At 42.6% G+C, this 23,025-nt stretch overlaps 1 protein-coding gene across 13 annotated transcripts in view; it reads left to right on the top strand.

The window, feature by feature from the left end:
* Positions 1-23,025, top strand: part of syngap1b (synaptic Ras GTPase activating protein 1b) — a 169,968-nt gene that overhangs the window by 18,965 nt on the left and 127,978 nt on the right. Inside the window, exons 2-3 of one of the 13 annotated variants that reach the window (XM_030393284.1) lie at positions 12,409-12,624; positions 13,016-13,132. The exons of the other annotated variants lie outside the window; for them this stretch is intronic. Of the exons in view, the coding sequence (XP_030249144.1) occupies positions 13,126-13,132 (7 nt within the window). The 5' untranslated portion in view covers positions 12,409-12,624; positions 13,016-13,125. The remainder of the gene's footprint in view (positions 1-12,408; positions 12,625-13,015; positions 13,133-23,025) is intronic. 13 annotated transcript variants of the gene reach the window in all.

Raw genomic sequence — 23,025 nt, 5'->3', positions numbered from 1 at the left:
CATTCAATCCTGCATTGCTTTGTGATTGTCTTGACATTGCAGAGGTCTTCAGCTAACCATTTAAGGCTATACTTTCTGTTTTACTAACTCAGTGAAACTTACTGGCTGCATGAATCCCCAAACCCCCAATAATCCTCGCCAAGGAGGTTATGATTTCACCCATATTGGTTTGTTTGTTTGCCTGTTGGTTGGTCGGCAAGTTTACACTAAAACTAACGAATGGATTTCCAAGAAAAACCTGGATAGAGTTGGGATCTTGGCTCAAATCAGGTGTATTTAGGTGGCTGTCTATGAGTGGGTATAATTTGATGTAGATCAAAATAAAAATCCAGAACCGGCAGATTTTGAATAAGCCTGTGATTATTTGATTTGAGAGCAGGCTTGATTGAATTATAGGGAACTGTTTTGCCCTGGTGATATGCCACCTACTGAGTGTCATTCTAGTTTTGTTATGTGATAGCGAAAACTGTCGGGTCAGTTGTCCATCGACCATGGCTGTCAGTCATCGACCACTGAGCCTTCTATCATCGCTATCAACACTGTGAGAGAGCTAAACAGTAGTACGCCTCTTAGAGTTGATGCAGGAGTACTTTGTGACATGTTAGTGCTAGTCAGTGCAATACGTGTTCGTGTCCTTGGTTATGTTGGTGGCAGCAGAGTGTCTCAGCTCCTTCAGTATAGCTAGCTAACTTAGTGTTATAAGCTGAACACAAGAACGTTTAACAAGATGTGCATTGGCAGCTGGCCCGGCAGGGATTTGGGCATCATCTGCCTGACTTTGCTGATATTGGGAGCCAGAGTTTTCTCTGCTGGGCAAGACAGTTGGAAAGTATCAGTGAATACAGTTGTGAGCTGGTGAGGATTCTTCCTCCTCGTTTGAGCAAGACGGCTTCATTTTTGTGCAGTGGGAGGAAGTGAAGACCAAGTCCCTAGGAAGAGCACCAGGCTTTGAAGACAGCATTCATAGTGGTCAAACTGTGTGATTACAACATCACGTGATACCCTGGGGCCCAAAAACACTTTTTCCCATAAGCTTACATCATGAAAGAAGCAGCTTTAAAATTGTGGATATATTTTTTGTTTGTACTCTCCGCGGAATGACTCATTTCACTGTGATAATTTGAGCCATTCGGTCCGAGAAAAACACTTGGAAAATCTAGAAGAGTGGCACAATTAAATCATTTTATTCTATTTCAGGTTAGCTGGGTGCTAAACAGGAAGTTAGCCGGCTTGGTCGAGAAATATAGATAATACAAAGGTTCAAAATTTGATCCGTTGTTAACCCTCAACCCAAAAATCAGATGGGCCTCATGGTTCACTGAGGCACGAAGAGGCTGCTGACAATATGCAGCTTTAAAGGCTTCGGCTGTACCAGAACCGTGTACCCCAGCATTTATCATTTTGATAGTATGAAGCTGGTCAGATTGAAAAAAATAAATAGATCTTATAATGCTCAGCCAGCAATCAGTACAGCAGGGCAGTCCACACATAATACGTCCAGTCACACTTCATCCAGAATGCTCCCAGTAGATAAATTTAATCAAATCCATCGATGTTTGAGCTGATGGGATCAGAATGTTAGTGGGATTACTGCAATCTATGGTATCTATGCCTGTGAAGAGCATGCTGAACACAGTGTGCGGCTCTTATCTGAAGCATCCTGCCAGTGAAGAAATGCTGGCTGCTCACTCAGCTGAGAGATAGGCCAGGTGGAACGAACCATGTCGGTCCTATGGTCTTCATCTCACTGCTGCCAAACAAATGACGGTCTGATAGATATGGGTTTCTGAGAGATGATGCGCATATTTTTAGGCTGAAGCTGCAAATCAGGCGGTCGTTTGTACCAACAGTCACCATGTTAACATTTGATTTTAAAGCCCAAAGTAAAAACTGAAAAAAAATCATAAGCTCTCTGGGCCAGATTTGCTTTTCATTCACTTACTTGGCTCAAAACCTGCGTTGAGTTAAAGTCTAATTTACTTAGATGGCCGGTAATTACGCAATCAGAGAATCAGACTGACTTCTGTGCAGAGTCTATGAGTGAAGAAGAGCCGCTAGGTGCAGTTCAGACATCTGCAGGCTCAGGATACAGTCACAATGTAGTTGTTAAACATAATTAAACTCTGAGAAAAGTATGATTGTATTAATCAAGTAAAGTGGTAGTAAAGATGTAGTCATTAAACATACTTTTGGGGAAATGGTATTGTCAAAAGTATATCCCAACTTGTCAAATATGGCAGCTTTCAGTGACTCAGTGGACCACGAGCTTTAAACTATGTCCCTCTTCTTACCTCTCTAGCTTCAGTTTTGCAAGTAAGCCATCGTAAATTTGCAACGTCCAGTTACACATTCAAAATAAAGCTGACAAACATACAATGACTTTTGGGGTGTAAATGTTGCAGTTTGGTGAGTTGTTCCCCACAAAAACACTTGGTTAGGTTAAGGAAAAGATTTTGCTTTGGGTTATCTGCAGGCTCAGGATACAGTCACAATGTAGTTGTTAAACATAATTAAACTCTGAGGAAAGTATGATTGTAATAATCAAGTAAAGTGGTGGTAAAGATGTAGTCATTAAACATACTTTGGGGAAATGGTATTGTAGAACTAACAAGTTTACAACTTTATCTGCAGTTTTTTGTTTCTACCCTGGTTCAACATGTTCTAAGTCCCAACTTGTCAAATACGACAGCTTTCAGTGACTCAGTGAACCATGAGCTTTAATCTATGTCGCTCTTCTTACCCCTCTAGCTTCAGTTTTGCAAGTAAGCCATCGTAAATTTGCAACGTCATTCAAAATAAAGCTGACAAACATACAATGACTTTTGGGGTGTAAATGTTGCAGTTTGGTTAGGTTAAGGAAGAGACTTTGCTTTGGGTTAAAAGTAATGTTATGCAGTTTATGTTAACTGATGTTATGTTGAAGTAAAAAAAACAGATCAATGTTGACTTTTGGTTGCACACAGGACACAAACCTCACTCTGTTGGCTGGAAGTCCTGTGTTTGCCCCACTGACACCGCTTTTCTAGATCTTTATAATACTGTCAAAGAGGTTCAGCTCCAGAAAATGATGCTAGAACTTGAGGGGAACTTACAGCACCACAGTTTGAAGCGTTAGACCGTCGGCAGAGCCGCCATATTTGACCCACTGAGAGTGAGAACAGACTTTGAGGTCTGAACTTGTTTTCATTGTGGCGTTTATCACTCCCCTCTTTTTGTATCTGATAAACTGTTATTTGTTTTTTAGTTTAATCATGGCAAACTCAAACCATTGGTGTGCCCTCATTGAAGTCTGAAAAGAACATGGGTTAAACACTGAACCTGTACATAAGTATGCATATATATTTGTATAAAGAAAACATAGATAACACGTTTCCTGTGACATGATGTGTTTGTAAGGAAGTGTAAAAGACTTAGTAAATCTGTTCCTCAGTGTTATTCACAGCTTCACTTCTTGTCATTCTCCGAAACAGTATTTAGACTTGGGGTCACTAAAACTCCACTGAACCCAGACTAATGAAATTCTTTCTTTGTGGGTCTGTGCTTCCTTAAGGCAATATGGCTGACCTAATCTTTTCAATTGTAGGACAACATTTGCTAACATAAAATATCTGCTATGCAGGACTTAAAAATAGTCAACATAATGGTCAATTTCATGAATTACCAGAACATAACATGCAATTTAGTGTTTTTGTGCAGCAGTAGCAGGAGGATCCTTCATCGTGACAGCAGCTGTCATTACTTGTTAATATTTCTGCAATATGTTTGTTGTGACCTTGAGAGTTCAGCCAATTTGATGGATAGTCAGACAGACTCGACTCAAAAAAAGATACACAGCTGGTTCTCTAAAGACGCACGACAAACTTCTGTTGTAGGTAAATGGAAACTTCATGCTGAGTAATGGTAGCACTGATGTTATTACGGGCACTTTTTTTCTACTAGCTTCTGCTAATTTCTGCTACAGATATGTATTATAATAAACTTCTGTCTTTGCTTTGAAGCTCTTTAAACTATTCTCTTTCCTCTGTTGTGTTTAACCCCCATGCTCCGCTGTCTGTCAGCTGTTTGCCAGACGCTGCTGAGGCAACATGAGTTGAGGTGTGTTATGAGTGAGAAGTTTCAACCCTTTGGGTAATGAGACAATGACACAGTTCCTAGTCTATCTCTGGATTGAGGACAGATGACTATAATTGTTCTTTATCTCATAGGGACAGCTTGGCTCGACCCGCTTTCAATCAGCGTGGCGACACCAAAGAGGGAAACACAAACACGCAGGGGTCAGGGCGCGAAGAGCGTGACCCGCAAGCACCGCGAGGCTAACACAGTTGTAGTTCAGCTTCGTTAAGGTCAATGTCCTGCCTCAGAAAATGTGTTTTACCGAAGAGGATAAAGCATTACACGTGATGCATCTGATGCATAACTAAAGATTCAAGACTTAGACTAGAGTTAGTGTCACGAACACATGGACAGGGACTCCTGTTCATGTACACCTGGCAAACTCTGAAGCGTGTGGGCGCCATTGATGTACTTATTTATGACTTGGTTTGGACTTGAAACTCTAAGTTTAGGACTCATGGTTTGAACGACCTGTCCCACCACTGAATAACATCTAGTGTATTCCTAAAACGATGCAAGCGGCGTGAGGCAGTCCCTTCCTGATCACAAGCTAGCACCTAGCCTTTGTCGATACCATGAGTTGAAGATTCTTGCCAATATGGCTTATTTCTAATTATTAAGTACATATTATAGGCTGATCAGAGCACCTCAGGACACAAATTGTGGTTTATTTTCATGACACAGTGACAGAAAGTGCAGAGAGCAGATTAATGTACAGCCACATACTGAAAGGCCACTTTTGGTGATGTTATGGTGCTCCATCTGTAGCTGCGCTCACTAGAGGAGAAAGATTAGAGTTCTTACGTTATCAGCATTCGTGGTTGGTGCTCAGTGCACCACGGCACCCTGACGCTTTAATGATAGGAGGGTTTAGAATAACTGGCACCATAAATTCAATTACCATGGGAGGAGATAACATATTGGCTTACTGTACCATGTTGGTCTTGTCCAAGGCGAGCCCAGCGTAAGTAATGGCTCAATGATATTAGGTGAGAAGCCGAAGAGAACCAGCAGCAGTTTAACTAGAGGACAGGGGCATCTATAAACCCTCTCCCTGACATACATCAATAGTTTCTGCTTCCTCGATGTCTGCTAAGAGCTTCATGGCACCTCCAGACGTCAGCAGCAAGAAAAGTTATTTTGACCTGCTTGAGGGACTTCAATCAGGCAAATAGGTGTTACTTGTTGAGAGCGACTGACGCACAGAACGAGGTTGTTCCGGATTCGAATGTTTAACAGCTGTATTACCATAATAATGACATTTCAAGGTCTGAATAGACTACAGTGTTAATGAGGTCTGGGTCTTTGTTTAAGTACACAGTCTTCAGTTTCACACTGTAAACTGGATTGTGTTCAATCTTCATGAAAAGTGGCAATCAGAGAATCAAACATAGTATGCATTTGAAACTGACTGATTGTGTGCCTGGCTCATTTTTATTCTATTATTTATTTATTATTTTAATATTAATAATAAGTACCAAAAGTAAGAATCCAGAATGGCCCATTTCAGAATAATATATATTTATATTGTATTGCTGGATCATTTTAATGTTGCAGCTGGTGCAGTTGCAGTTCATTTTAATTTGTTTTATATACAGTTGGTGAGCTAAGTCTATGATAAAACATCATAATTTGTTCACAATTGTAGATTTTTATTTTGTATTAATAGTCGGAATCTGCAAAGTGACTTCGTTAAGTTATTGATTAAATCTAGTTTGGGAGTGAAAAAGTACAATAGTTTTGTGAAACATTAAGTGGAGTGGAAGTATAAAGTAGCAGAAAATGAAAATACTCAAGTAAAGTACAAGTATCATAGAATTATACTTACAGTACAGCACTTGAGTAAATTGTACCTCACATCCTATCACTGGTTATTCCAAATCTTGACTAAACTATCCAAATATCTGTTGTCGGTGGACATGATCGCTTGTAATCAGTTTGGATATTATACTGGCCCTTCGCAGGCCTTGTTGTGATTTGTGTCTTCCTCTCTTGTGCTTTGGCTTTTTGAACTGGCATCAGTCTTGTGTTTGGTCGCCAAACTGTGGCGCGTTGGCTGCGCTGAGTGTTGTGGCCTCCAGTGCAGCTCTGCCTCTGAGGAATGTTGATACAACCAAAACCAACGCTTCAGATTGAGTGTTTACGTTGTTTTAGGGGGATTCAACTGGACTTTGGGGCGCTTACTTGATGTAGGTGGTGTTATATTAGTTGTATTATAGATCCTGTCTTTTCCAGCAGGTGCTAGTTGTAATGAATTCAAAAGAATTTGAAGCTTCTCACCGTTATGTGGTATTACTTGATATATTCTTGTAAGTCCATGTGAGCGTGCAGAGCTCTCCGTGCTCCCCATTCATCTTTATTTTCTCCTCACAGCACACCGAATATCACCTTCACAGCCAGGTTGAGAGGCAGGACTGCACCTCTGAATGAAGCAGCAGCAGCAGCAGCAGCAGAGAGAGAGATGTCCAGCATCTCTTTTTCCCCACATAGTGTTTATTTATTCACACCCGGAGTGAAAAGGGCCTTACAGAGCAACCTGGAGAGTTTCCTGTGTAGTCTGTCGGACTGTTTAGAGCAAAATGCAGGAGAGATCTGAAGTCAGAGAGATAAAAAGATGGTGGACTGGGGAGTTATGGGGAGAGAACAGCAGAGTGAGAGAGTCGGAGAGCAAAAATCACAGGGCGTGAGAGGGAGGGAGTGGATTAGAGAGAGACTCAGCTGAGGTGCAATCCAACCAGCAAAGACGAGGATAGCCAGGCCTACTTTTTGTTGGATGATGTATTGCCTCAGAAATACTTATAATAAACAGTATTATTGTTATTTTAAGATAACTTTAAGCCATCTAATTCAATGATAAGTACACCCTTGCAATCAACTTTCATTTCTTAAGAATATTACAACCCAATCGCCCGAATAAATGTTGGCAAAGAACATTTCTGCAAAAACCACAGATGAGTTAAAACTGGGCGTTTCTTTATGTTGCAACTTTACGCCCGTTAAGTTCAAATTTTCTTTTTCTCTCTTGTCACAGCGCTGTGCGTATGCCCCGCTTGGGTTTAGGCACAAAAAAACACTTGGTTAGGGTTCGGAAAACTTCATGGTTTGGCTTGAAAATACCTGTTTTTGGGTGCCATGATCACTGATGGAGATGGTCTGACTCATGGAAAACAGAAACCGCTGGAAAACGTCCGCAGGTCCCTTTAAAAAACACTTACTTTTGACGTGACAAAAATGGTCAACGGTTTTAAAGTGCCCTTAAAAATATCCAGTGGTGTGTCTGAACCGCGGTCGGCCGTTTTGCAGCCTCGTCGGCTGTAACAATGCCACCTCTGTCCCCTCCATCTCCTGATGTGAATGTCAGGTAATAAGCATTTAATGTGAACGTGATATGCTGTGTTTGCTACAAATGTCAACCCTCGGCTGTATCTGCGGTTTGCGGCAAACGTTAACTGCTGACATCATATCCTGGCGACTGGGCTGAACATTCAGACATTGTTATTGGAAAGTGGAAAAAATATGAAAGCATCCTGAAGAGATAAAACCTGAAATAAATCCACAGTACCAAAACCAATCAATAAGATGTGGGAAAAACAAAACAAAATATACAACGAAAAAGATAGAATGAAAAAGAAAACCCTGCGAGTCATTCTGGCATCATGTTGGCTTCGGTGCTGATGACAGTCGGATGTAAACAAACACACAACGGGCAATATGGAGGTCGGCAAAAATGATCGAGGTTGTGCACATCGATCCATGTTTCCTATGGAAGTGAAAGATAAAGAAGAGTGATGTGAATGATGACCTGATTACGACATAGACTTGGCAAGAAACAATCCGCGGTGTGTGTGTGTGTGTTCGGCGTGGGCGCACAGCAGCACAAAGGCAGCCTGGACACTCTGAAGTCTTCACATACCTGCTCACCGTGACCTTACCAAAATATCTGATGCTTCCTCCATGAATGAGGCATCTTATTTTGAATTTTATGAACACCAGCGCTTACATTATTGTATTGTTATGGCACGTATTTGTGTCTTTGGCAGAGAGAAATACGTTCTGATGGGGAATATTCTTCTTTCCTTATGTTATTTCGGGCTACAGCTTCGATTAAGTGTTTTGTCGATTGATTTATAGTTCAAGATTATAGTTTATAGTTCCAGCTTTTTAAATGTAAGGACTTGCTGCTTTTTTTTTTTGTAATTCATGAGAGCAAATTGAGAGTCTTTGGGTTTTGGACTGTTGGGCGGACGAATGAGTAATTTTGAAGGCGACACATCGGAAACTGTGACGAATGAAATACTGCGACGATAACGACAATAATTGTTTTTCCCACAGGAACTACAGGATGTGCTTCGGCCTGAAAAAAAAAAAAAAACTTGATGGAATTATTCGCACATTTTCATATCTGTGACATTTTAAAAAGTTTGCGTGAAAAAGATTTGCCTGACATTTCCGCAGAGACATCGCAAGAGCGAGAGCGGTACGGTTAAAAGACATTAGGTAAGTGAAGGAGAGAAACAGAGAATGAGGGAGAGAGTGCGAGCGAAGAAAAAAAAAAAAAATTAAAGAGAGAGAAGCAGAGAGAGGGAGAGAGAGTTGTGGGAGTGAGTGTAAAGCGAGTGGGAGACTGAGAGCGAGCGAGAGAGCGGTGGAGAGGGAGGCTGTGAGAGGCGGCTGCTGCACAGCTATAACAGGCGAACGCAACTTTGCTATTGGCCGGAGCCTGAATGGTCTCAAGCTGTTCCTGTCATTCATCGCTATTTACTTGAGTCCAGTCCATTCAGAATCTTTGGGGGGGGGAAATCCTCACCACATTGAGATGCAGGAGATAAACAGTCTCCTCTCCGTGCCCCTCACGGCCTTTGGGACATTTAAACAATGAAATCAAACTGTTTCAATGTGTCGTTTGCTCTGTTTTCTGTCTCGTTGCGGGCAGTACGGTCCAAGTCTCCTCAGAGGTTTCAAGCGAGTGTGCATTGAGGTTCGTGCAAGTAAATGCAAATGAATGACAGGGACATCTTGAGGCCGTTTGCGCTACTGCTGGCCCGTTCCACGCGAGTGATGAACACGGATGATCACCAAAGTACCAGACACAAAAGTTGAGATTGCAGCAGATGGAGTCATTTGTTTTTTATTGTGAATTTATTGTGTGGTTATTATTAGCAATCTGTTAGTCCTAACACGCGTGCCTGTGTGGTTTTTGTCTTCGCCAATGTTGGTTTGATGTTCTAACGAGGATTTTGGAGATCAGGAGAGAAAGGGAAAGGCCGCATGTACGAGAGAAAAAACAAGAGATCGCGCTTACATGTCAGGTAGAGATGCATTTGAATTTAGATTTTGGAGAGGCAGAGAGAACATCACAGAGATCTGGGAAACAAAAATAGAAGAACAGAGTGTGAGAGAAGATGGAGGAGTGAGAGGGAACAGGAGAGAGGTGAATGGTAAAAATGTGATTCTAGGACAGATTATTATTTATTTTTTTTTAATCCCGCATAGAGGAAAACTGAGGATGAAAGGGAAGAGAGTGACAGCTTAAATACAAAAGGGAGGAGACGGGAGGAACAGAGATGGAGATGAGGTAAAAAAAGGTTTACGGGGGGGATGAGAGAGAAGGCAACATCCAGGAGGAAGAGGCCAGAGAGGGAGCCAGAGAGCGAAGGTGTGGGGGGGCTGAGAAACAGATGGGCAGGAGGAGGAGGAGGGGAGAGATGGATGGGAAAAGGGGGAGGTGGGGGTTTGAGAGAAGGCTGCCAGGAGTTAGTGTCAAAAGTTGGACTTCATTGGGATTCATGGCGGGGTGATGGCCACATCGACTCCTCCCTCCCCCTCGGGAATATTGCATTTTTTTTTTTATTTCTCATCTCGAGGTCAGCTCATCGTGGAGCTGACATCTACAGTATATCTGCACACAGCGGAGTTTTTCTTTACTGTTTAAAGATGTGCTCAGAAGTCTAACATTAACACAACATTCACCTGCTATAGATAAGCTGTAGCTGTAATCACCCCTCCTCTCTTTTGAAGCTTTTGAAGCAGGACTCTTTTTAATTTCCGTGCCAAAGTTGCTCTTAAAGCAGCAGAGTGGGACTTCTTACATGTAGATGAACATCAATTATATTCCTTGTCCTTGCCAAATGAGTTTACAGAATGCTGATTAAGCCCAAAACCAGATTAACATTTCGCATTATGCTATGCTGGAGTTTTAATATCTGGAGTCTGCGGCGACTTTCTCGCAGTGTGTTTTACATCAGGAGCGACTGTAGCGGCCACAGCAAACAGTGCCGCGGTGCCTGCTGTATGTCGTCATGAGCACGTAGACAGTGTTTGTGTAATTACTGTCACTGCCAGGAGGGGGAGACAAAGTGTATCGCTGCGGGTTTAAAGTTCATTTGAAGCTTAAAATGGGGGTTTCAGCACTCTTAATTCACCAAATCATGTCGCTGTATTTTTATTCGCCGGATGTCCTCTTTGTGTTTCCTCGGACAGTGTTTCCTGAACCACAGGAGAGCAGCGCTGTCACATGTACTCCAGGTGTTGGTTGTGCTATGCTAGCAGCTAATGCCTCAAGACACTAGCCACTGACTCACGCCACCCTCGCAGCTCCCTCTGTGGCTGCTAGAGACTTTTTACAACTTTTTTCACATGTGCAGTACTCCTCCCCAAGAACTATGACTAGACTTTGATTTGCAAAAATCAGCGGGCTTTCCCTTTAAGTTGTCAATATGCTTCTGTGAAACCACCTCGGGCAGTTTTCATAACTTCCTGAAGATGACAGTCGTACCTGCTTCGCGCAGCTTTAGTCGAGTCTGCAAATGTAAAAACACATGTCTGAACTGAACTCTCTTTTTTTAAACTTCACTCAACTCCTTCCACCACTTTTTGTGATGAGTTTCTCTGATAAGACGCTCCTAAAGTGTGCGCTACGTTTGTGTGAGTTAGCGTGTCTTGCCTCTCTCTGTGACAGCAAGCTTTTGTATGAAATGTGTTAGCTGTGTTTCTAAGCACGGTGTCCAGGGTCTAAATCAAGTTGCAAAGACATTATTATTATTATTACGCACATATTAGTACTTTCCAAGAGTACAGGAACTTTGGGGGTGGAGCCTCAGGGTCCGATTGGTTGAGTACTTGTAGCATTTTATGTCAGCCACCATTTTGAAAAGCTGTAAACCGGTTTCTTTTCCGTTCGTTGTGTTTTCGCCATATCGACATGGAGATATAGGAGAAAGCATACGGTTAATGGATCGACGATGGTCTTTGTTGTAGAAGGGGGGCGCCGAAATGACGCAAACAATGGGCTGAAAGGAACCTCGTGGTTCCTTGAAAAAGTTGTTCCTGGGACTTAAAAGTTCAGGGTACTTTGGGTGCAAACGCAGTTTTTTGTTCCTTGCCTTTGCAGTGTAGTTTCTTTGGGAGCAGATCACTTCACAGCCAGTATGGAGAGGAGGAGTGTTTGCAGCGATCAAACACACTCCTAATGTACACGCAGTACATATGGCGTGTGAGAATTGTATTAAGAGAAGGGGAAAAAAAAAAAAAATGGAACCGATCCAAGATAACGGCTCCTGTGAGTGTTAAAACACAGATTAATTCCTGCACAGCGATACATCGATGGTATATTTGGTACCTTTTGATCTGTTTGACAATGTTGCAGAGCTTTGGATTACTGCATACGTACTCAGTGCCAACTTACGCTCACGGTGTGTGTGTATATATAGTTAGAGATGGAAAGAGAGAAAGGAGAGGGGGAGGGATGGAGAGACAGAAACAGAGGGAGTACGAGAGTGAGAGGGAGGTACAAGTCAGTATTTCATGGATGGCTGTGTTGCTATGGGAACAAGATGTGGGCTCCCTATTCCCAAAAAAGTGTCCTCCTTCCTTCCTCCCTTCCTTCCCTTCTTTCCCTCTCTCTGTCTCTCGTCACTTCATTTCTCTCTTCTTCTTCTTCACGGCGTCCACAGCATCTCTCTCCTCTTCCCTTTCCCCCCCCCCGATCACATCCCACCACATGCCTCCTCTCTCTCTCTCCCTCTCTCTCTCTCTCTCTCTTACTCTCGCTCTCTCAACCTCTCATCCTCTCCTCTGTCATCCATCCTTTCCCCGCCCACTCATTCACCTCTCTCTCTCTCTCCCTCTGTCCATTCTCCTCCTCTCCTCCTCTTCTTCCTCGCTCTTCCCCAGATTCCCTCTCTGTCCTCCCCTCTCTGCCTCCTCTCTCTCCATCCCTCTCTTTCTCTCTCTGATCCCTCTGTCTCTTTAACACTCACTTATATTCTATTCTTTTCTCGGTTGTCATGGCAATAGGCTGGGGGCGTGAGGGAGCGAGCGCGAGCAAGCGAGCGGGAGTGGGTGTTTCGGAAGTGACATCTCTTGGGCAGTAACCTTGTTTCCTGTGTGGTGGAGTTGGGGGCGGATTCAAGGCGCTAGCAGCGCAGCAACAGTGACGCCGTGTGGACGCTTTGGGTGAGCAATGGGGAACCCGGGACGCGCCGCGTGAGGGCTGGGTGAATGATCTGATAGGTGAGATACTCTCTCTCTCTCTCTTTCCATCTCTCCCACTCTCTCTCCTTCTCTGTCACACACACATACACACATGTCCGTATACACACAAACGCACACACACCTTTACCCTCATCCTCCCCTCTTCTCGTCTCTCCTTCATGGTTGAAGTGGATTCATTGTAGCAGGTGAAATCAAAAAGGGATCAAAGGCAGTTCTTTATTCTTTTCTTTTCTTTTTTTTTTTTTTGTTTTTACACATGTAATGCTCTCAGTCTACACACAGACGACACACACTTGTAGACATAGGTAGAAAAACACATCAGCTTACATGTGTTTGGCACTGTAGTGGCAGCTGGTCCTGTACGTGCTGTTATAGTAATTGGGAAGTGCGGTTTTTTTTTTTACTCCAGAAGACTGATTAGTAGCCCTGAAGAGAGCGTATTGTACTCAGGAATGGAGTGTGATATGGAGGGGAGGTGCGTACAGTTCTGATGGTACTGAAGAGGAGGATAAAGTGCTGATGGAAGGTAGGTATTAACGCTCGGGGCAAAGGGATGCATACCGACTCTAGGGGGGGCACTGTGACTTTGCTGTGCAATTTATCTGAGTGGTAGCAAGTGTGATCTCGGGGTGTAATTGGAATCTGCATTAATTAATTGTTCTCGCCACTTGGGGTCAGAAAAACTCCATTGCAAGCTGAAAAGCTTCACCTCTAACATATTTCCCCCTTATAATATGGCTGGAGCTAATGAGTTAGCAAACAGTTGACTGTTCACACATCATGCAGCCACCAAGCGGCATAAGCATTTCTTTGGAGTTATGTTTCTGGACTTTTTAGCTGCCGTAAGCTCAACTGTGTTCACCAGCTAGTTGCTAACTTTGCCTGCCATTCAGTGCTGAGCAGGTAGCGTACAGCGGGTCTGTCAGAGCCTTTTGGTTTGTTTTGCTAGAACAGATGATAAAAGTGAAGTACAAGGTCAATAAATGTGGAATTTGCAGGCCATAAAACCAAAACAGTGAGGCCGAGAATGTATTCACGGATCTGCAGTTAAAGGGATATTCCGGTGTAAGTTTAATCCATGGTCTAACACACCGTGAAACTGTGTTAGACTCCCTCTCGAGAGATCAAGTTAGCAGACCGCTAATTTACGGAGTTTTATCAACCTCAGAAACGACCGCACGACTGCAGTAAATGGGTCCAAATATAAACCGCCACCAAAAAGCCACAAATAATGCTCAGAACAGCACCAAACTTCAGCAAGAGTACAAATAGGGTCTCAGCACATAGTCCGGGGCATCTAACCTCCGCTAGCTTAGCTGGATTTCTATTGTGAAGCTAAAAACAGATTTCAACTCTCCTCCATCAGCTTCCGGGTCGGGGAAGTCCCGACGCGACGATTACCGAGTGCGATTAGAAATGCTCAATTCCGTTCTTTTCCCTGTCCGCTCTCGATAATAACTGTTATAAACTGGCAGGTAAGACACATATGAACTTTGATTGCTTTTCCATGGAGTCATAATCATACATTTTCATCCATGAGCTGCGGAACTCTACTGCACTCAGTAATCGACTCGTCGGGACTTCCCGTCAACAGGAAGCTGCAGCAGAAGAGAGGTAAATTTAGTCAGCTTTTCAGTTGAAATCCAGCTAAGCTAGCGGAGGTTAGATGCCCCGGACTATGTGCTGAGACCCTATTTGTACTCTTGCTGAAGTTTGGTGCTGTTCTGAGCATTATTTGTGGCTTTTTGGTGGCGGTTTATATTTGGATCCATTTACTGCAGTGTATTGTTGTCGTGCGGTCATTTCTGAGGTTGATAAAACTCCGTAAATTAGCGGTCTGCTAACTTGATCTCTCGAGAGGGAGTCTAACACAGTTTCACGGTGATTTAGACCATGGATTAAATTTACACCGGAATATCCCTTTAAGTGCACAGATAACCTGAGTTGAAGTATCCTAAAAGGCATCAGGTGAAAGAATGTACTGTACTAAAAAGCCAAAAGAGCAGCAGAGTGAAGTAATAATTCTCTTTGTTTCGTCTCCACAAGCGATTCCTCTCATTACACACAGACGTTTGATAAAGTGGTAATGTAAAGTAAGAAGTGGACAACTTTAAAGGTAGATTTATACTTATTGTATAGTCTCGTACACATTTGATTCCACCACTGCTCCACAGCCAAAAGTTAACAAATACGCACATACAGACCCAAAAGTGTGCCGTCATGCATGGACCTGTTAGTTTACACAACAGAGCTTCATTTAATGTTAGCACGTACTCTAATGATTATTTTTTATTGCTGATTATTAATGATTATCAGGTCTAACAGGTGTCAGAAAATGCTGAAAATGTCTATCAGCGTTACCCAGAACTCAAGATGACGTCCTCAGATGTCCTGTTTGGTTTTTCACACCTGATACCACATATTCACTTTACTGTCAGTGAAGAGTAATGAAACCAGAAAATATTCACATCTAAGAAGATGAAATCAGGTGAATTTTGACATCTAAAATAAAAAAGATACATACAAATGTACTAGCTGACATCTAAATCTATTAATCGATGTGACAGTTATTGAAGCCAGGAGTCACAGGAGGGGACACTCGATCCAAAATGTTTCCCAAACGAACATGTCTGTTTCACATTAGCTACACTTTGATTCTATCCGACAGTTTGCTGACTGTTTGGGAAAATAATTAAATGTCTTTGCCACAACATTACAAAGTGTAGTGACAGATGACTCAGACGTGAAGACATATCTGTCCTCTGGCCGTGAATCGTGAGAGGATGAAGAATGGCAGCGTCACTCGATGTCTGCTTCGGATCATGCCGGTCTGGTATCACTTCATGTAAGGGAGGACTTTGTTCTGCTGTTCAGGATGTGCAGAATCAGTAGGCTGTATCTATGACCCAGATCAACGCCTTCAAATACAAATAAACTGACCTAGAAATGAGACAAAATACAGAGGGAAAATGCTGACTGAAAGTGTTTTTTCGCGTGTCATGATTTATTCAGTTTATAGTAGATTCTCGTCGGCTGTTGTGTCGTAAAACCGACAGGCGACGACTTCAGCAAACTGTCGTCATAAATAGTGAAGCAACAATCGCAGTATAACAGACGTTTAAGCGTCAAATGAACGTGTCAAAGTCCACATTACACCGAGTGTAATTACAAAAAAAAAAAAAACTACCCTTTATAATGTGATCATTAAAATGACATTAAGTAATCAGCTCTAACTGCGGCGACACAGATAAAACTTATCTCCTACTCAAGTCTGACACCGCCTCCGATTCCGCCAGCACCCCTGAGTGACGGTAGCCTGTAATTGGCACAAATAAAGTCACATTTTCACAATCGAGATCCCTAATTAAAGTCGAGATCCAACACGAACGTCTGTTGCGGAGCTAGTGTCATGATGCAAAGTGCTGTAATGGCGCCGCCGCTTGTCATTTTCACCGCTGATTGCTCGTCAGGCCGCACGGTACTTCATCTTTGAGCTATTTGGGGAGCAGTTGTGGCGGGAGGTGGCGAGACCGCGAGCGCGTTAAATTGCTCGCGCTGGATATTGAGTTTTGAAAGCCAGAGGTCTCACCACCCCGTGAGGTAATCGTTGAGTAATTGGTATTGATCAACAAACCTATCAACCCCCTGCAGACATATTTAGCTAACTTTGTGCTATGGAGCAGAAAGAATATACTGATTACCTTTTAACGAAGCAAAGTCCTGATTTCTGAATGTAGATTATTATTTATTTTTCTCCTACCGTGGCCAAAATTAATATAAGTCTAATGAGCTGGAGTTTCTCCTTCGCGGCACATCGCCGAAAGTTGGAGGCATGACCGATGTGCTTGTTCAGCGAGAAGCCTCGTACTTCGGGGCCTCTGTGACCCCGCTGCTGACACTTGACGTCCCCCCTTGACTCAGCACTGACGGCAGCCTGCTGTACTGTACTGCACATATGCAGCACTCTGACTCACCGCTCGTCAAACTGCAGCACTGCATCCTCTCACCGCCGTCCAGATATTCATTCTCAAAGCAAAGCAACATCTGTATTCCGTTGGTATGTTTTCCAGTTATCCTTTTGGAAGGCAGTATTATGTGATACTGGTGCAGTCGAGGTCGCAGTAATGACATGTGCACACACACACACACACACACTGTGTGGTGCCTTCTTGCCTAGAAAGTCAGATGCTTTGGTCCGCCATGCTTGCAGTAGTACATTATCTGCCCCGGGCGGCCCGGGGATATTGCAAGCTTTATTTTTAGCGCTGTTTGGGAGCTCAGCGATGTGTATAAATCAACATTAGGCCTGTCGGGTCCCAGTAATGACAACGTTGACTAAGGCTGACCAGTCATCCGATTGGTGCATGGCACTCTTCTTTGTAAACTGCTAAGGATGGCAGAAAAGGGAAAAAGAGCCCACAGAGAGCGAAGGAGAGCGAGGAACAAAAGGCAGGGCAAAGAAAATGCAGCGAGAGAGAGAGAGAGAGAGAGAGAGAGAGAGCGGGCCGGTGAGAGTGAATGAAAGACAGATGAGGTAGAGGAAGATGAGCGGAGAAAAGAGGCGTCTCAGCATTTCTGCTTAGTGCCAAATCGTTACAGCGTATGTGCACCTTGTACGTACGAACGGACAGACATAAGAATGAGTCTGCTCATTGAAATTCTGTCCACTGCGCTTCACAGGCCCTTAATAGGCAGCCTCGGGGGTGGAGAGGTAGGCCTACAGTAGAGTAGCGCAGATTGGGCTGTGGATGACTCACGCTGCTATCCTCCAGTGAATATCTCAGCATCATGACTTTGCCGTCTACAGTTGCAAAGTTTGGAGTCGAGGGCTCGTAGGTGCTTTTTTGGAGAGAGGGCGAGCGTGCCACACAGCGCTTCATCTCCCCCCCGAAGCCCCGCGAGAACGAGCAACAAGCCACAGCGCGCTTATTCAGCATCTATCACATCCATCTGCTGTAACGGGCTCGGCGTCGAGTTGACACGGACACCCAGAAACGACGAAAACAAAGCATCGCAAGAGCGGAATAAGTCAACAGCGATACGTCCCCTCTTAATCATAAAATATATGAAGACGCTAACAGCCGTAAAATGAAAGAGATTTGTTCGATGCAAGGAATAACACTTTCACAGTTTCCCTTTGCAACAGAAATATTTTGCCGTGCAGCCTTTGAAGATAAAATTACCAAACAACCTGCTGTGCAACAGAGCAGCTCAGAGCATATTAATAGAGCGTAAAGCCTTGTACCTTTAAAATGCCTTTTCAGCTGCAAAGCCGCGGTTGTGAGAAAAGTTTTTATGAGTCACATCCATTCCAGCCGTAATCTTTACGATTCATCACACGACGCTCCACGCTATGTATATTCGGAGTTTTATGTGTGTTTGTGTGCGGGTTTAAATGTGATGAGCTAAAAAAGAGCCGCAACTGAAATAAGCTGTTTGGGTTTTTATTGTGTCGACGGTGTTTTGTTCTCAACTCCACTGCAGAGCTGCAGAACTGTATTAATCATCAGAAGCTCAAAATCTGTCGGTGTTGCTTCCAAAAGCATCACTTGAATTTCTACAGAAGAGACGAACATCACCGTGTCATAAAGAACATTTTATGTTTATTCATTCATTTATATTATAAACTGATGATATGATAAACAAATGCTGCAACATAAATAAAGGAAAAAAAGCCAACATTGTCTGATTCCAACACCTTAAATGTGAATATCTTCTGGTTTCTTTACTTCTGTATGACAGTGAACTGAATATATTTTTGACATTTTACAACCCAAACACTTAATCAGTTCATTGAGAATGAAAGTGATCATTAGTCACATCCCTACATTAATCATTTAAAGGATACTTCCTCCAGTATTCCACATTATAAAGTGTGTTTTCAAGTCTTTGGGAGTACTTCTGCACATGAGGAAAACTAATGTCACTCAGTGGCTACGTTGCATTGTGGGTTATGTAGTTGCCAGGCAGTTTATCAGATTGCATGCAGCTTCCTCTGGAACCACAAACGGCTTTATTCCACTTTTTTGACACATGCAGTCATACTCCACAAGACACACTTAAACGTGTTAAACCGGTCGAGTTGCCCGAAGGTCATTTTTGAGGCTGAAGTGCCAAATTCTGGATCATTACAGGATCTCAGAATTGTTAGAATCTGCTGCTCTTTGTGGTCGCACATTACAAAAAACTAAAGATTTTTAGGTCATGGGTTGTCAATCAAACTAAACAAGAGATTTGACATGTCACCTTGTGCTTGTAATGGATATTTGTCACTGTTTTCTGATGTATTATAGACCAAAATTAATCAAATAATCAAGAAAATAAATGGCAGATTAATCAATAATGAGAGTAATCCTTAGTTACAGCCTCAGAAAGCCCTGGGATTAGGCTACTCCACATGGAAAATAATAAAGTAAGGTAAAAATCAATTAGCCAGCTGTCAAAAATTCCCTAAATGAATTATGTACTTTTGGTGGATTATAGAATTTTGTCATGCAACATGATTCATTCTCGCCCCCTGTCTTTGTTCTAGTGTTGAAAACTGAGACGAAGGCCCTGCAGAGGATATCGTGACCCTTCAGCGAAGCCCCCATCACAGTGGCCCATATTCATGGCCCTGGAGTCTTTGTCCACCCAAATGACTCATATTACATCATATTATTTTAACCCCCCCCTGAGAACAATACGCATCTGTGTACGTGCAACTTTTCGTGACTGGACCAAATGGCAGCTGAGTGTTCAGAGCGATCATCCCACATCAAAAAGAGGCCCGGATTTTATTCAAAAACATCATCCATTAGTCTGATTGAAGGGCCCTCGAGCGAGACACCGAACCTCTCCCCCTCCTCAGCGAGATGAAAACTGTGTGACCACACGTGAGTCCGTGTTTGACAGAATTCAAACCCTCGCTTCGTGAACTCCGCTCTGCATGCTTCACTCCTTCCCGTTCCTTGAATCGCCCATATTAATTAGCTGCGCTTGTTTAGGCGCTCATCTATATTTCAGCAGCTTGATTCATAATTCAAACAGGAACTTGAAAGATCAACTGAGTTGTTATTTTGCCACAATTAGATGATTGCCTGTTGTGCTTTTTGCGTTCTGGCTGGGGACGGGGGGGGGGAAGCACCGTAGCCGTCAGCTTCATCTCCTGTCAAGAGCCGGGGAGGAATCTGAGAAGTGATGATGCAGTAAAATAATCCGTCATGACATGCCGTGGTGCTGCTTTGTGGGCGACATGGTGACTGTTTGTGGCTTAGTTTCAAGAGGAGAGAGTGCAGAGCCTCAGTCAGTCATCTTGTCAAACACGAGAACAGAAGGTCAGCGGCCACTGTCAGGGATTCAACTGGAGGCCACAGCTTGGATTTACTGTTGTAAAATATGTGTATCGGCTTTTCTGGGAGAATGTGTGATTGTGTGAAACTGTGTGAAAATGTGCGCGTGTGTGTGTGTGTGTGGGTTCTGGCCTTGTAGTACAGCCCGCAGATGTTGCAAGTGTGAATTTAGCTTTGGTGTGAGCCCCTGGGGGAATGTTGCTTCGACTGATTCACACTCTGCAGAAGTCTTTCTCAACTTGTTTACCCCAGGATTTGTTTTAAAGTGTCCTCAATGTTTTCCAGGCTAAGGACCCCTTAGCTGACAGAGAGATGGAGCACAGGCCCCCTGCAGGGTTCGTACGGGTGCTTGAAATCCTTGAAAGTGCTTGAATTTGAATGTTGTGTTTTCAAGGTCTGAAAAGTGCTTGGATTTTAGTTTAAGTGCTTGAAAGTGCTTGACATTATAACTCTGTGTCTTTCACAAAATTGGGATCAGACTGGATAATTAATTTCTGAAGTTTTTGCTATTATGTAACATAATTTTAGATGTTTACAGCATAATATAATGTACATAATTGTGATAAAACGTGAAGAATAAAATCATGAGTATATATATTCCTGTAGATAAGTACTTTACCCCAGCAATAAGGTGCTGGAAAATCTTGAAAATTACCCTTAAAAGTGCTTGAAAAGTGCTTGAATTTGACCTTGAAAAATGTGTACGAACCCTGCCCCTGCTACATTCAGTATATTGTAAAAAAAAACCCCAATAATATGTAGGGTGGCCTATAGTGCAGTGTAAGAACAAGGTTAGCGTATGGTTAGCTTAGCTTGCTCACATGATTGCAGGAGGAATCATGGAAAGACTGCTAACAATGTTGTGTGAATTAAATGTTGTTTTTTTGTCATTAAAATAAAACTTTAAAAATATCATCAAACAATTATTAGGCAGCTGCAGTGACTCTCAGGATCCGCTAGGGGGCCCGTATCCTATATTGAAGATCCAGGTTTTAAAGGGACAACTCGCCCCAAAATCAAACATATATATTTTTACCCGTCCCTGTATTTGAACTAATTTTTTTGGGTGGTAGTTGCCACTTAGTTCCAGCAGTAGAGACGTCTGGCTTCTCTTAAATATAATCGAATTAGATGTTTTCCAAGTTACTCAAGATAGTCCACAGATCTTATTGTGAGCAGTTTCATGGAGGAACTATTTCCTAACTGCAACATAACACCGCGCTGAAGGATGTCTGCATCAACTCATGGATGAAGAGTTTGTCCTTGTGGCAGCGTGGGATGTAAAAATGACTGGGATCTTTTTCAGGACGTCACGTTAGCTCGCTTAGTTAGCTTGGGTAAGCTAGCTGCTCCTTCTGCACAGTCATATGTAAAGAAAATAGTTCCTATGAAACAGTTAACATCAATCTATTAGGATTGTTTTGAGTAACCGTGTTGTGATTTCTATAAAGAGATATTGAGTCTTCTGAATGTATTTTTTGGCGCTTTGAGCAACACAAATCAAGTGTCATCTAGTTCTGTTGTTTCTGAGAGAAGGCAGCGATTTCTACATCTGATATCTCCACAATTCCGCAGCTCACACCTAAATAATTCTAGATGGATAAATTAGTAAGAGCGACAATATGTATTTCCATTTTTGTTTTCGGAGCAACTTATTCATGAATCTCCCCGTCTGGACCGGATCATGTAATCTCGATGCAAGCGGAGTGATGATTCGCCTCATAGGGAGATGCTGTCATCTTTTTTTATTTTGAATATGAACCAAAGTTTTAAAACAAGTACAATTGATTCAGCCTGCTGGCAATGTTTGAAGACACTGTATTGTAGCTGACTGGTTCGCAGCCATGTTCCACTGGACTGTTTCTTAAGAGTGGAGAGTCTTTGAATTCCAGCATCAGGCAGCATGAAGTGTGAGAACTGCCTCAAGACGTTTGCCTTTGTGTTTGTAGCTGAAAACTATGAAAAAGTAGCGGCGTAATCTGGAGCATGTGAGAGATGCTGCTGTTGCCTTTTGCTTCATGGAAAAGCAATAAAAAAATGTCAAAATCTTAAACAGAGATGATGAATAAGGAGCATTAAGAGAAAAAAGAGAAAGTTGCAAGGTCAGTATTCGAACAACACAAGAAGCCTTTTAGGTTTTTGAGCAGTTCACATAGAGAAGGATGCAGCACAAGTATGAAAATCTTTAAAATGCATTTTTATGTTATATTATGTGGAATCATACTTTGCAGAAAAATGTGCTTTAATCAAATTTTATGCGAGAAAAACGGCTTGTACGGATTGTATTTAACATCGGAAGCAAACATTATTATTCTTCGCCTTTGGTGTATTTCTGTAAGAAAAACTTAAATTAAAACTGTGCAATAAGGCCGGAAAACTTAAGACAGCAGTGAAGGAAGAAAAGACAAAGTGCCTCATTTACCAAAGGTCCTTAGCCACATTTTTCACTTAAGAGGAAGTCAAACAGCTACCTGGGAGAAATCCATATTAATGTCTCCAATACTCTGTGATCAATTTCTTAAATTATCCAAGGCACAGAGCCCTAAGATATAATTTAATTTTTTTTTTCCCAGGTCTTCATAAATGATCCTCGGAATCAAGGATAACGTCAGAGATAATTTGTACCCCCGCCGAAGAGATTACAGTTTCATTCCTCCGTCTGTCCGTCTGTCTCTCAGCAGGATATCTCGGGAAACCTTGGAACAGATTTTCTGTAGAGTTTGGTGGACAGGGCAGCCTCAGGCCAGAGAACAGATGATTAGATTTTTGGTGGAGTCGGATCCGGGACTTCTTCAATTAGACGATTATCACTTTTAGCTGTGAGTGTGACCATAAAACTAACAGGGTGTGTGACCAAAGGGTGTGTTTGCAGAGTCACAGTCAAGTGCCTTTGTCTTTTAAACGAAGCAGATAGAGTGAAGAGAACTGCGTGTTGGAGTGTTTCCAGGTATCTTTCTGGCACTTTACATCCAGGACCCACGTTTTTACAAGAACACCAAAAGTGCCTGTTCTTTTTTTAAAATCCTTTTTATGTAAACAGGAGTGAGTTTATAGAAAACAAGGGGCCAGCGGAGGACATTTACTCTGA

The sequence above is a fragment of the Sparus aurata genome, chromosome 17 (assembly GCF_900880675.1).
Source record: "Sparus aurata chromosome 17, fSpaAur1.1, whole genome shotgun sequence".
Lineage (NCBI taxonomy): Eukaryota > Metazoa > Chordata > Actinopteri > Spariformes > Sparidae > Sparus > Sparus aurata.
This window is presented reverse-complemented; position numbering and strand designations above follow the sequence as displayed.